We start from the raw sequence: 14,225 nt of genomic DNA on the forward strand, positions 1-14,225 counted from the left end.
CACATCCCTCCATAAATATTTCTTGAGCTCCTACTATATCCATGCTTGTCATTTTTTATGTCCTGGAGAGGAAGTGGTTCTTTCCCTTCTGAGACCAGCCAAGCGTCCTTGATCACTTGCTGTGACCAAGCGCCTCTCAGGTTCAACACCTCGCTGGGAGGTAACTTCCCAACAGAGAGTGATGTAGCGGGTGGAGGAAAGTATTAGCTCTTCCTTTGTTGTTCTTGTGTTAGCCGCTCAGTCGTGTCCGACTCTTTGAGACCCCATGGACTGCAGCCCGCCAGAATCCTCTGTCTGTGAAATTCCCCAGGCAAGAATACTGGAGTGGGTTGCCATGCCCTCCGCCAGGGGATTGTTCAGACCCAGGGATGGAACCTGGGTCTCCTACACTGAAGGCAGATTCTTTCCGTCTGGGCCACCAGGGAAGCCCAGGTGTTCCTTCACCTTTGAGTAATGCTGTTCGTCTCTTGGACTTGAAGCTCTCACTTGCATCCTCTGTTTTTCCCATAATGCTGTTCGTCCCTTGGATTTGGAGCTCTCGTTTGCATCATGTGTTTTTCCCTTCTTCCCAAATGGTCACCACTGCTCCTGCTGCTGGCAAGAGGACTGCCCCTCAGGTGGCTTCCCCAGAGGCCGAGCCTGGGGAATGGCCCCCACCCCAGCCCCCCCGGCTGCACCAAAGCAGCAACGGGGAAGGCGTTGGCACCCTTGTGGTTATCTCCATGCCTGGCTCTCCCACAGGCCGGGTTCTGGCCTTGGAAGTCATCGGTCGCTGTTGGGGAGGAGCAGGAGCTAACTGTCACGTGTGCCTCTTCCCCGCAGAGTTCAGAAGCCGGCAGGGATCCGTGGGTGCGTGTTCCAGCTCTCTGTTCCCGCTGCTGGACAGCTCTGGGCCGCTGGCCCCCTTCCCTGGCGAGCCCGGTCCGGGGACAATCCCGAGTGCCCCACTGGGAGCCCCGCAGGCAGGTGAGGCGGTAGCGCAGCGCTGGAGGTGCTGGGAGTCGGTTTTAGTTTCCCCAACTGAAAAATGCAGACGCAAACATGCTCGCCTAGGCTATCATCAGCAGTAGGGTTTGATAGCTGGTATTTCTGCTTCGTGAACTTGGCCTTGGCCATGCAAAACACACCTGATAAGCACGACAGCTAATGGCAAGTAGACAGCAACCTCCTTCCCAAGGGCTCTGGTCGGGGGGGGTTGGTGGTTGGGGGTCCTCCTGCCCAGTGGGGTCTGCTGAGGGGCCCTGGGCCCCTGCTGCACATGGCTCAGCATCCACAGCGAAGAGGCTGCCCTGAGCGGGGAATGCACTCCCCCCAGAGGCCCCCTGTCTCCCTTCCATGTGGTATCTGCCCTCGTCCTCCCTGTGCCCGGGCCACCTGGGGCCTGAAACACCTGGGCAGCTTCAGGGATCAGTGTTTCTGCCGGCAGAATACCTGGGTGCGATTCCAGCACTGCTGCCTCCTAGCCGAGCGATTTGGGGCAGCTCATTTTAACTCTGTGACTCTGCATTTCCTCATCTGTACACTTGGAGAGAATCCTTTCTGTCTAATTTGCAGGGTGATTATAAAAATTAAATGTGATGACAGTGATAGCAAATACTTACTGCTTGTAAACTTCTGTTAACTTCCATCGTCCTCACAGCGGCTCTAATATTACCTGCATCCTCTAGATGAGAAGGTGGATGCACAGGGAGGAGGTGCAATGTTCAGGAAGGTTGCACAGCGAGTTTGAGGCAGCGTGGGGCCCAGACAGGGGTCATCTGGCTTCAGAGCCCCCCCTTCAACCCCTCGACATAGGGGATGTTTGGTGCTCCTCCTGACTCTGGAGTACCTTCCACACCATTCTGGCCCGTGTAGGTGACTTAGAGCAGAGCCCACAATTGCCCCCAGAATCCTCCTGAGGCCCAGGAAGCCCCAGATCCTATGCATAGCCTGGCTCTGGGCAATGGCAAACCTGACTGCTTTCCTGAGCATGTTTGACATGACCCTGAACCCAGGAGGGTGAGCGAGAGGGTGGGAGGAGGGTGGAGCAGGTGCAGGGGTGCTCCTGGAATCCCGGGGTCCCCAAGGGCCCTTCTCTCACTGGGAGTGCTCAGTGGAGCACGCGTGGGAGCGTGTGTCCTGTGTGTGCGTGTGTGTGCGTGTGTGCGTGTGTGTTTGTGCATGTCCGTGTGTCTCCTTTTTCGGGGGACTGGGGGGGACAGAATCACTCTCTCAAGAGTCCTGACCCTTGACGGGCTGCATCAGTGGAAAGCTAATATGTTAGACAGAAGGAGAGCCGTTTCCTGTTTGCTGGGCTCCCCGAGCATCCCGTGGTCTCCCCTCTTTGTCTCTGCTCTCAGGATCAGCCTCCGATCACCCCGCCCTAACCGCAGCCCTGGGTCCAGCTCTTTTCAATGGCAAAGATTCCCCGAAGCACCAGCCGCCGGTGAAGAACCGCCTGTCCACAGTGTCGCGTCCCTCGGCCTTAGGTAACCTTGACCATCCTATTCGGGGGTGGGCGGGGCTTGCTCTGCTCTGGGCCAAGGCGGTGGTGGGTGGGGGACACGGGAGCCACTGCACCGGGGCCCCTGAGCCTCCTGGAGTTGGAATGAGAGTCAGGCTGGACCAGCAGACACCTCCTGCATCTCTGGGAGTGTGTCCAGCCCCCAGTGCTGGGGGTAGGGAGACTCATGGCTTCTGCCCCCAAGCTGGGTGATGGGTGTGCGCCAGGACACAGCGGGAGCCCATTATGAGTGGTAACCTGTCTCCCTGTGGGCCGGTGACATTCCCAGGAACAATCATCATCGCGTGCACTGGTAGCCCAGTTTCTCCATGGAGCCTGGCCTGGAGGATGAAATGGGTGCTGGTGTAGAGAGGGGTCTTGCACCATTAGGGGCACAGCTGGAGCCTCAGAGTCCCATGCCTGAGGCCTGCTGTGGGCAGGGTGGACTCTGTTTCAAGAAACCGCTTCTGAAGCTACACGGAGTGTGTGACAAGGACTTGGGGGCTCAGCGGTTCTCAGCGGAAATGTTGCCTCCCACGGGATGGGACGGGGTGGGGGTGGAGTGGGGAGGGGGATGTAGGAAACGTGCAGAATCCCTTTCTGCATTGTCCCAGCTTGGGGTCCGGTTGTTGCAGTGCCTGTAGGGAGTGGGCTACAGTGAAGACTTGTCTCTCCCCAAATGCAAAATTGGGTCCCCCTTCCCAGCACCATCATGGAGTAGCCATCATGGTCAACAAAAGAGTCCGAAATGCAGTACTTGGATGCAGTCTCAAAAATGACAGAATGATCTCTGTTTCCAAGGCAAACCATTCAGTATCACAGTAATCCAAGCCTATGCCCCAACCAGTAACACTGGAGAAGCTGAAGTTGAACAGTTCTATGGACACCTACAAGACCTTTTAGAACTAACACCTCAAAAAGATGTCCTTTTCATTATAGGGGACTGGAATGCAAAAGTAGGAAGTCAAGAAACACCTGAGATAACAGGCAAATTTATCCTTGGAATACAGAATGAAGCAGGGCAAAGGCTAATAGAGTTTTGCTAAGAGAACGCACTGGTCGTAGCAAACACCCTTTTCCAACAACACAAGAGAAGACTCTACACAGGGACATCACCAGATGGTCAACACCGAAATCAGACTGATTATATTCTTTGCAGCCAAAGATGGAGAAGCTCTATACAGTCAGCAAAAACAAGACCAGGAGCTGACTGTGGCTCAGATCATGAACTCCTTATTGCCAAATTCAGACTTAAACTGAAGAAAGTGGGGAAAACCACTAGACCATTCAGATATGACCTAAATCAAATCCCTTATGATTATACAGTGGAAGTGAGAAATAGATTTAAGGGACTAGATCTGATAGAGTGCCTGATGAACTCTGGACGGAGGTTCGTGACATTGTACAGGAGACAGGGATCAAGACCATCCCCATGAAAAAGAAATGCAAAAAAGCAAAATGGCTGTCTGGGGAGGCCTTACAAATAGCTGTGAAAAGAAGAGAAGCAAAAAGCAAAGAAGAAAAGGAAAGATATAAGCATCTGAATGCAGAGTTCCAAAGAATAGCAAGGAGAGACAAGAAAGCCTTCCTCAGCAATCAATGCAAAGAAATAGAGGAAAACAACAGAATAGGAAAGACTAGAGATCTCTTCAAGAAAATTAGAGATACCAAGGTAACATTTCATGCAAAGATGGGCTCAATAAAGGATAGAAATGGTATGGATCTAACAGAAGCAGAAGATATTAAGAAGAGGTGGCAAGAATACACAGAAGAACTGTACAAAAAAGATCTTCACGACCCAGATAATCACGATGGTGTGATCACTCACCTAGAGCCAGACATCCTGGAATGTGAAGTCAAGTGGGCCTTAGGAAGCATCACTACGAACAAAGCTAGTGGAGGTGATGGAATTCCAGTTGAGCTATTTCAAATCCTGAAAGATGACGCTGTGAAAGTGCTGCACTCAATATGCCAGCAAATTTGGAAAACTCAGCAGTGGCTCCAGGACTGGAAAAGGTCAATTTTCATTCCAATCCCTAAGAAAGGCAATGCCAAAGAATGCTCAAACTACCGCACAATTGCACTCATCTCACACGCTAGTAAAGTAATGCTCAAAATTCTCCAAGCCAGGCTTCAGCAATACGTGAACCGTGAACTTCCAGATGTTCAAGCTGGTTTTAGAAAAGTCAGAGGAACCAGAGATCAAATTGCCAACATCCGCTGGATCATGGAAAAAGCAAAAGAGTTCCAGACAAACATCTATTTCTGCTTTATTGACTATGCCAAAGCCTTTGACTGTGTGAATCATAATAAACTGTGGAAAATCCTGAAAGAGATGGGAATACCAGATCAGTTGACCTGCCTCTTGAGAAACCTGTATACAGGTCAGGAAGCAACAGTTAGAACTGGGCATGGAACAACAGACTGGTTCCAAATAGGAAAAGCAGTATATCAAGGCTGTATATTGTCACCCTGGTTATTTAACTTATATGCAGAGTAAATCATGAGAAATGCTGGGCTGGAAGAAGCACAAGCTGGAATCAAGATTGCTGGGAGAAATATCAATAACCTCAGATATGCAGATGACACCACCCTTATGGCAGAATGTGAAGAGGAGCTAAAGAGCCTCTTGATGAAAGTAAAAGAGGAGAGTGAAAAAGTTGGCTTAAAGCTCAAATTTCAGAAAACGAAGATCATGGCATCTGGTCCCATCACTTCATGGGAAATAGATGGGGAAACAGTGGAAACAGTGTCAGACTTTATTTTTTTGGGCTCCAAAATCACTGCAGATTGTGACTGCAGCCATGAAATTAAAAGACGCTTACTCCTTGGAAGGAAAGTTATGACCAACCTAGCCAGCATATTAAAAAGCAGAGACATTACTTTGCCAACAAAGGTCCGTCCAGTCAAGGCTATGGTTTTTCCAGTGGTCATGTATGGATGAGAGAGTTGGACTGTGAAGAAAGCTGATCGCCGAAGAATTGATGCTTTTGAACTATGGTGCTGGAGAAGACTCTTGAGAGTCCCTTGGACTGCAAGGAGATCCATCCAGTCCATCCTAAAGGAGATCGGTCCTGGGTGTTCATTGGAAGGACTGATGCTGAAGCTGAAACTCCAATACTTTGGCCACCTCATGCGACGAGTTGACTCATGGGAAAAGACTGATGCTGGGAGGGATTGGGGGCAGGAGCAGACGGGGATGACCGAGGATGAGATGGCTGAATGGCATCACTGACTTGATGGACGTATGTTTGAGTGAACTCCGGGAGTTGGTGATGGCCAGGGAGGCCTGGCATGCTGCGATTCATGGGGTTGCAAAGAGTCGGACACGACTGAGCGACTGAACTGACTGACTCCCAGCACCCGGACACATGGCCATAAATGGTTGGTCCATAGAGCAGCTCCTGGTGACATCATCTTGGGAGAGCTTTGGGGAAGATCCTCTGGAGGAGGGCATGGCAACCCACTCCAGTATTCTTACCTGGATAATCCCCGTGGACAGAGGAGCCTGGCGGGCTACAGTCCATAGGGCCGTAACGTCGGACGCAACTGAAGTGACTTAGCTTAGAGTCCATGTAGAGGCAGTTAGCATCCCAAAGGAAGAGAACACCTGCCGACCTTCTGCCCTCATACTGAGGCCCCATCCCACTGCCCTTCCTCCTCTGGTAGTTTAATGTGGCTTTAGAGGAGCTGGCATCTCAGTCTGTGTGGGAGCTCTTCCCTGCTCTTGATCACAGATGTGTGGGGAAATGAAGATGTGGTTCAGAATGACATCAAGGTGCCAGAAGCTGCTTCAGAGGTTGTGGGGGTCAGAGGAGCCCACCTGTGGGAAAGCTCTTTGCAAGCAAAGAACTTCATGTCTTTAAATGTTTTATTCACTTTATTTCATTCATTTTCAGTCGGTCTAAAGAAGAGGTGAAAATAACTTTGGGTTATTTTTAAGAAACTCGAAAGCAATAATTCTCAAACAGCAGCACATCAAAGGATAAGCAGGGGTGCTTGTGACTAAGTGTTTCCTTTCATTTCTGGAGATCTGCTTCCGTAGGTTGAGATGTACTCAGGAGCAGACACTTGGAACAAGCTCCTCCTGGTTCTGTCCAGCTTTGTCTCTGGCTAGATTTGGAGAAACACTGCTCTAAACCAGTGGTTCTCAGCCCTGGTTGTAGTTTAGAATCACCAGGCGCTCAGGGCGGTGATGGGGTGGGTCACTGGGAGGTTTGTGGACATGCTGGGGTTCTGATTTCCTTGGGAGAGGGTTGCATCCAGGAATAGAGCATTTTAAAATTTAAACTTTATATAATGTGTCATGGTTGAACATAGAGCGCTAAAGGTAAGTGAAATTTTGTGTCAGATTGGTCCCCAAAAATGTGATAACCAATTCTTGGTATTTTGAAGAATCCAAGAACAGAGCATGAGTCACGCTCACACTGTTCTGGCGTGGGCAGGATGACTCACTAGCGGCAGTGGGTACCAGCTTCTGTTCCCCCGGATTTTTTTAGCCTGAAATTGGCTTTCAGGGCTGGGGTGGGGAGAGGTGCACAGGTGGATCGGTACTGCCCCCGAGTGGTGAAACTGTGGTGGTGGGTTGACTGCTGCTGGGGCTTGTCTACGGAAACAAGTATTAATTTACTGAAATGTGGAGACGATGATGGACTTCCCTGTAGTTAAAACATAAAGAATATGCCTGCAATGTGGGCGTCTTGGGTTCAATTCCTGGGTCAGGAAGATCCACTGGAGAAGGGATAGGCTACCCATTCCAGTACACTTGGGCTACCCTAGTGGCTCAGTTGGTAAAGAACCTGCCTGCAATGTGAGAGACCTGGGTTCAGTCCCTGGATTGGGAAGATCCCCTGGAGAAGGGAGGATCTGGACTTGGTGGCTACCATTTATTGGCCCCCAAATTTGTGCCTTACATATATTCTCTTTGGTCTTGATCAAGTCACCTTTCAGAGTAGGTTTTATGATCCCATTGTAATGATGAAGGAGGTAAGACTCGGAGAGCTAAAGCTTAGACACTGACACAGCTTTGGAATTAAACATTTATAGAGATCGACAGGATATTTCTTTAAGCCTAGATGCTTCCTCTAGACTGTTAGTTGCTTAGTCGTGTCCGAGTCTTTGCGACCCCATGGACTGTAGCCCACCAGGCTCCTCTGTCCATGGGATTCTCCGGGCAAGAATGCTGGAGTCGGTTGCCGTGTCCTCCTCCAGGGGATCTTTCAGACCCAGGGATTGAACAGGCTCTTCTGCATCACAAGCGGATTCTTTACCATGTGAGCCACTAGGGAAGCTAAAATGCACTGTAAAGCTGTGCTTTAAAAAGAATAACAAATAAGTGTTCTCCAGCTCAGGGGAACATTTTGCTGAAGCATGTCTTTGGTGACAGCCTAATTCACACTCTGAACGTTGTCTAGGTTTCTTATCAAACTCTGGACCGCCCAAAAAACGCCACAAAGGCTGGTCTCCAGAATCTCCATCAGCTTCAAATGGTGGCTACCCCCAGGGAGGGGGGAACAGAGCCAAGTATGGTAAGTGACGGAGCCCTGCCCCATATGCAAGGCTCCAGCACTGGTGGTGTGTGTGTGTGTGTGTATGAGCATGTACGTGTTCATGTGTGCATGTGTGTGTACACACATGCCTTCATATGTATGGGTGAGAAAGTTCTAGGGAGGCACACTTGAGTATGACAAAAGATTCTCTTTCTCATGTATTAGACTTGCTTCACAAAGCGCAGGATTCCTGTACAGTATTGAGTTTCCTGATCTTAGAGGAATTTTTCCTAAAAGCCTTGCTTGTCACTTGGCAGGGACATTGGAGAAGAGAAAACTGGGTTGTTCGGTGGGGAAGGGGGAACCCAGTGACCTTTAAGATCTTTTGACTCAGGAACCTGTGGTTCCCAGACTTGGGTGCTCCTGGAGGTGCGGAGAAGGTCAAGCTGTAGCAGGTGGGTTGGCCGGCCTGATGTCAGGTCTGCCGGAGGTGGATGCCCTGTCTGACGTATCCTCTTCACGCTCTGGGCGTGTCCCTAGAAAGTGCAGGTGTGACCTGCATGCCTCAGGTCGGCCTGGTGGGACCGGCTTCAGTCACCTTTCCCGTTGTGGCTTCCGGAGAACCAGTGTCCGTTCCCGACAACTTGTTGAAGATATGCAAGGCCAAGCCAGTGATCTTTAAAGGCAAGTACAGCAATGTGCTGGGGGCGGAAGGTCGGGGAGTCCAGGGAATACTTGAGAAACAGACAACATGACACATCATCCCAGTCTGACTCCACACCAAGTTGTCCTTCTGGGAAAGCTTCTACAGCCGTTTCCAGGGCAATGAGAGAACCAAGCAGATCGGTCACTGGGGTGGCCCCTGATCAGACACCAGAAGTTTCAGAGCCCATCACTGTTTTCCATGAGACAGCCCTGTTCTGTGACGACCATTTACTTGTTCGTTTGTTCTAACCCTCTTATCTGGGCCCCGCTGCGGCATCTTTGTGCCTCTTTGATGACAGATGTCACATCCTTCCCCTCAGAGTAATTCTTTGTGTTGCCTCTGATAAACCAAAATGTTTGTGAGTGGTGCTACCCAAATTGTGGTTCCTGGACCAGCAAAAACAGCATCGCCCAGGAGCTCAGTAGAGATGTAAATTCCCAGGCCCACCCATCCCAGAATCAGAACCAGGCCCCAGCTGGAATCAGAGGCTCTGTGGTGGGGTCTGGCAATCTGTGTTTTAGGAAGCCTTTCAGGGGACCCTAGCGCACCCTCAGGTTTGGGAAGCAATTTTCTCGAGGCTGTGAACTGTGTCCCAGTCTAGATTTCCCCCGGAGCTGAGCGTGGTGCCTGCACACAGCACACAACAGGCGTCTACTCAGTGTGTGGTGAATAAACAGAGGCCGTCTGAGTACACGATACCATGCAGGCACTTACCACATTTAATCCTCTCAGAAATCGCAAGAGGGTTTGATATCTTCACCTTGTTTTATACATGTGGAGACTGAGGCTTGGGGAAGTGAAGCTTCTTGCTGAGGATAACCTAGTTAATAAATAGATCTGGCCCTCTGAGGGCTGCCGTCAGAATTAATCTTGTACCATTTGCTGAAGCATTTGTCAAGTTCTGTCAATGTTTGGAGTCTCTGATCTGTACAGTGGTTTATTTTCCTAACTCAGCTCATCAAGGAGTCCTGGGGGACTGGGAGGCACAGGCAATGGCTAAGCAGCTTTAGTAATTCTCTCTGGGCCTTGGTGTGCTCAGCTGTAAAATAAGAAATTGGACTAAATCAGGGGTCTTCAATGTCTGGGATCTAATGCCTGATGATCGGAGGTGGAGCTGATATAATAATAATAGAAATAAAGTGCACAATAAATATATTGCTCTTGAATCATCCCTACATCATAATTCCACCCCCACCCTGGGTCTGTGGGAAAATTGTCTTCCGTGCAACTGGTCCCTGGTACCAAAAAGGTGGAGACTGCAAATGAATAGCAAATGTTACAGCCCCTGTCAGTTATGAGAGCAGGTGAACAAACCAGCATGTGCTGAGAGTTCAAGATTTCCCCACAAAGGACCTTGAGTTGCCTCAAGTGCATCTGGCCTGCATGTTTTCACTCCCTTGCATGCAGAGACCCCCAGGCTTCCCTGCTGGCTCAGTGGTAAAGAATCTGGCTGCAGTGCAGGAGGCACAGGAGATGCAGGTTTGATCCCTGGGTGGGGAAGATTCCCTGGAGGAGGGCATGGCAACCCCCTCCAGTATTCTTGCCTGGAGAATCCCATGGACAGGGGTGCCTGGCGAGCTATGGTCCATGGGGTCACAAAGAGTTGGACATGACTGAGCGACTGAGCACGCACGCGTGCACATGTGGGGACCACGCGTTGTGCCTGAGACCAGTTGCCAAGCGACGCTGTGTCCCCTCCCCCAGGCCATGGGAACTTCCCCTACCTCTGCGGCAACCTGAATGATGTGGTCGTGAGCCCCTTGCTGTACACATGTTACCAGAACTCGCAGTCCGTCTCCAGAGCCTACGAGCAGTATGGGGCCTCCACCATTCAGCCCATCTCGGAGGAGATGCAGCTCCTGCTGACTGTCTACTATCTCGTCCAGCTGGGTGAGTCCCCTCCCATTTCGTGGGAACCACTGGTGGAATAATTGCTAAAGGAGGGACGTGCACATGGCCTGATCATGGACCCTCACTCAGAGCCCTTCTGAAGACGGCCTCTGTCATCGGTTCACTGCAGTGGTCACCACCTGAGGGACTGGGATGGCAGTGAGAATTCAAATACGATTTCCTGGGACTTGCCTGGTAATCCAGTGGTTAAGAATGTGCCTTGCAATGCAGAGGATGTGGGTTCGATCCCTGGTTGGGGAACTAAGACCCCACGTGCCACAACGAAGACCCGATGCAACCAGATAAATATTTTTATTGTTCAAAAGTGATTTCCCTGCCATTCTAGGTGCAGAGATACAGCAGGAATACCACAAAGACTCTGCCCTCAGGGGTTCTAGTGGGACAGAGAGACAGGAGTCTCTGGGAGTGGGGTGGGTGGCTGTGGGCTGATTCAGGTCGTCGGGAAAGGTGTCTCTGAGTCGAGACCTGAGTGATGAGGAGGAGCCAGGCTTGTGAAGATCTCAGGGAGGCAGAGTTGGGGGGAGGGCGGCGCGGGTGGGAGCATGGTGCCCCGGGTCAGCAGGAGCCAGGGCGGCCTCTCAGTGAGAGCCTGAAAGTGTGAGTGTTGTCAGAGAGCCGCAGGGCCTCAGGCTAAGGTTGAGAGTCTGTATGTCAGACACGGTGAGAACAACTTGTGTTTATCTGCTCAGGCTGCTGTAGCAAAACACCAGACTGTGCTTAAGCCACAGAAGTTTTATCTTCTCATAGTTCTGGAGGCTGGAAGTCCAAGGTCAGAGTGGCCCCATGGTGGGGTTCTGGGGAGGCCCTCTCTTCCTGGCTTGCGGATGGCCGTGTCCTCCCATGGCCTTTCCTTCATGCGTGTGTGTGGGGACAGAGGGTGAACTCTGAAGTTGCTTCCTTTTCTTATAGGGACACCCATCCTACTGGCCTAGGACCCCATCCTTATGAACCCACTTAACCTTAGCTACTTCTTTAAAGGCCCTCTCGCTAAATATAATCATATTGTGGGTTAACACTTCAACGTATGAATGGAGGGGGACACAATTCAGTCCATAGCAGCACTGGAATGTTTTCAGGCAGGGGACAGATATGATCTGGGCTTCCCTGGTGGCTCAGATGGGTAAAGAATCTGCCTGCAATGGAGGAGACCCGGGTTCAATCCTTGGTTTGGGAAGATCCTCTGGAGAGGGGAATGGCAACCAACTCCAGTATTTTTCCCTGGGAAATCCCATGGACAGAAGAGCCTGGTGGGCTACAGTCCATGGGTTTGCAAAGAGTAAGACACGACTGAGTGACTTTCAGTTTCAGATATGATCTGATTTTATTTCATTAATGGCTGAGAATTGAGGGCTGGCTGATGATTGACCATTGGGTTGGGGCATGTGGAAACCACTGGCAACCTGGGTGGGTGGAGATATGAGGAGAGTGGAGACAAAACCCATAGTGGAATGGGTCAGAGGAGTTAGAGGTGAGGAGACAAGCATGGTGAGTGTGGGCAGCTCTCGCAGTTGCTTTGATGGGTGGTGGTGGTTCTGGAAGGGGCTGTGGGCTCCAGGGAAAGACTTTTAAAAGACAGGAGCTACAACAGCTTATCTAATCCAGTTTTGGCGCAGCCCCATGAGGAAGTGGTGTGATTCCTGTTTTTTCAGATCAGAAAGCTGTATCCAGAAAGCTCAAGGCTCCACAGCTGGTGCTGGGTGTAGCTGGATGGGGACACATTTTCTAAATCAAACTGTGGCTCTCTTTCCACTGGCTCACCCAAATGTAAAGTTCTGACATGTAAACCAGAAAATAGCTATAGGGAAAAATGTTGAAAATACTCAGTCTCGCTAGTCGTCAAAGAAGTACAAAGTTAACAAACCAAACAAATGGAGTTTTTCTCAATTCAGTTGATGACAAAAACCCAAACGATAGATCTAGGGGTGCAGTAGAAGCCGGGTTGTTGTGGTTTGTTAACGTCATGGTAAGTTGTCACATTTAGACCGTCTGGAGACAGTCTGATGATGTGTTACCAGTCAGCTCTGTAGGTCCATTTAGGCTCAGGAGGTTATATTCTTTACATAAAGCTGTGTCCTGCAGAAGTATTTTTGAAGGTGCTTACTCAGAAGCAATGCAAGGGTCAATGATAGATCAGTGTTGCTAAGTCTGTGATGGCACCTCCAAGTCATGGGACGTCACGTGGCTGGTTACAGTGCTGTGTGTGAAAGCTGTAAACATCATGATTGTGGTTTGATGCTGGCATGATGGTAAGGAGGCAGACACACCCTGAAGTCATTTCCCCACAATCGTTAACAGTGATTTAAACCCATTATAGTGATTAAAAGGGCTTCCCTGGTAGCTCAGATGGTAAAGAATGTGCCCACAATGCGGGAGGCCCAGGTTCGATCCCTGGGTGGGGAAGATCCCCTGGAGAAGGGAATGGCAACCCACTCCAATATTCTTGCCTGGAGAATTCCACGGACAGAGGAGCCTGGCGGACTACAGTTCATGGGGTCGCAGAGAGTCAGACATGACAGAGCGACTTTCAGTTCAGTTCACAGTAATTTAAACTGATGCTGGCAAAGATGAGGGCAGGAGGAAAAGGGGTCGACAGAGGATGAGATGGTTGGATGGCATCACTGCCTCATTGGACATGAGCTTAAGCAGGCTCCTGGAGATAGTGAAGGACAGGGAAGCCTGATGTACTGCAGGCCGTGGGGTCGCAAAGAGTCAGACAGGACTGAGCCACTGAACAACAACAAAAAATTCCAGCAGGTGGGGGAGAAAAGGCTGAGAAGCACTCAAAAATAGTGGTTCTTTTAGGCTGGTGAGATGAGGGCTGCGTTTGCAGCCTCCCTCTATTTTGGATGTTGATCATTCAGATTGTATCAGGTGGACATTGGGGTACCGCGCATCTCCCCAGCGCTGCCCCGCGGAGTGGGCGGGGCAGGCGCTGAAGCCCCTCCCACCCGCCTTGTCGTTGCCAGCGGCGGACCAGGTGCCCCTGATGGAGGACCTGGAGCAGATCTTCCTGCGCTCGTGGCGCGAGTCGCATCTGACGGAGATCCGGCAGTACCAGCAGGCGCCGCCCCAGCCCTTCCCACCCGTGCCGGGCGCCGTGGCGCCCGTGACCTCCGCGCAGCTGCCCTGGCTGGCCGGCCTGGCTGCCAGCTCCTGCAACGACAGTGTGCACATCATCGAGTGCACCTACTCTCTGGCCGAGGGCCTCTCCGAGATGTTCCGGCTGCTGATCGAGGGCAAGCTGGCCAAAACCAACTACGTGGTGATCATCTGCGCCTGCCGGAGCGCCGCCATTGACTCCTGCATCGCCGTCACCGGTGAGGCTGGGCCCTCCGCTGAGATGCTTCTGGTGACCCCCAGAAGCGTCCCCCCCCGCCACTTGGCTGTTGGCCCCTCTGGGGCCTGAGATTTGCATCAGCGCTGGTTAGTAACAGCAGTTAACACTCAGCCGCCCCTGGTGTGCCCTGAATAGCACTTTTCTGGAATATTCTATCCTTCCTGGAATGAAAGGTGCTGCAGTTCTGATTTCTCTGAAAGACTGGGGGCAAGTTTGGGGTCTGTATAGATGCAGGGAAACCCCTCTGCACCCCCCTTCCCCCGACCTTGATCACCTCATCATCTTCAACTACATAATGGA

The 14,225-nt window shown here is 51.1% G+C and overlaps 1 protein-coding gene across 6 annotated transcripts in view; it reads left to right on the forward strand.

Moving 5' to 3' along the window:
• GREB1 (growth regulating estrogen receptor binding 1) overlaps positions 1 to 14,225 on the forward strand; it is a 131,116-nt gene that overhangs the window by 74,675 nt on the left and 42,216 nt on the right. For all 6 annotated transcript variants that reach the window (XM_088841195.1, XM_088841193.1, XM_088841192.1 and 3 more), the window contains exons 6-11: positions 823 to 966; positions 2,340 to 2,468; positions 7,897 to 8,010; positions 8,512 to 8,655; positions 10,382 to 10,567; positions 13,555 to 13,905. In XM_088841195.1, the coding sequence (XP_088697321.1) occupies positions 823 to 966; positions 2,340 to 2,468; positions 7,897 to 8,010; positions 8,512 to 8,655; positions 10,382 to 10,567; positions 13,555 to 13,905 (1,068 nt within the window). The remainder of the gene's footprint in view (positions 1 to 822; positions 967 to 2,339; positions 2,469 to 7,896; positions 8,011 to 8,511; positions 8,656 to 10,381; positions 10,568 to 13,554; positions 13,906 to 14,225) is intronic.

This window comes from Moschus berezovskii, chromosome 11 (assembly GCF_049115385.1).
Source record: "Moschus berezovskii isolate FMDL1 chromosome 11, NW_MosBer_1.0, whole genome shotgun sequence".
Classification (NCBI taxonomy): Eukaryota; Metazoa; Chordata; class Mammalia; order Artiodactyla; family Moschidae; genus Moschus; species Moschus berezovskii.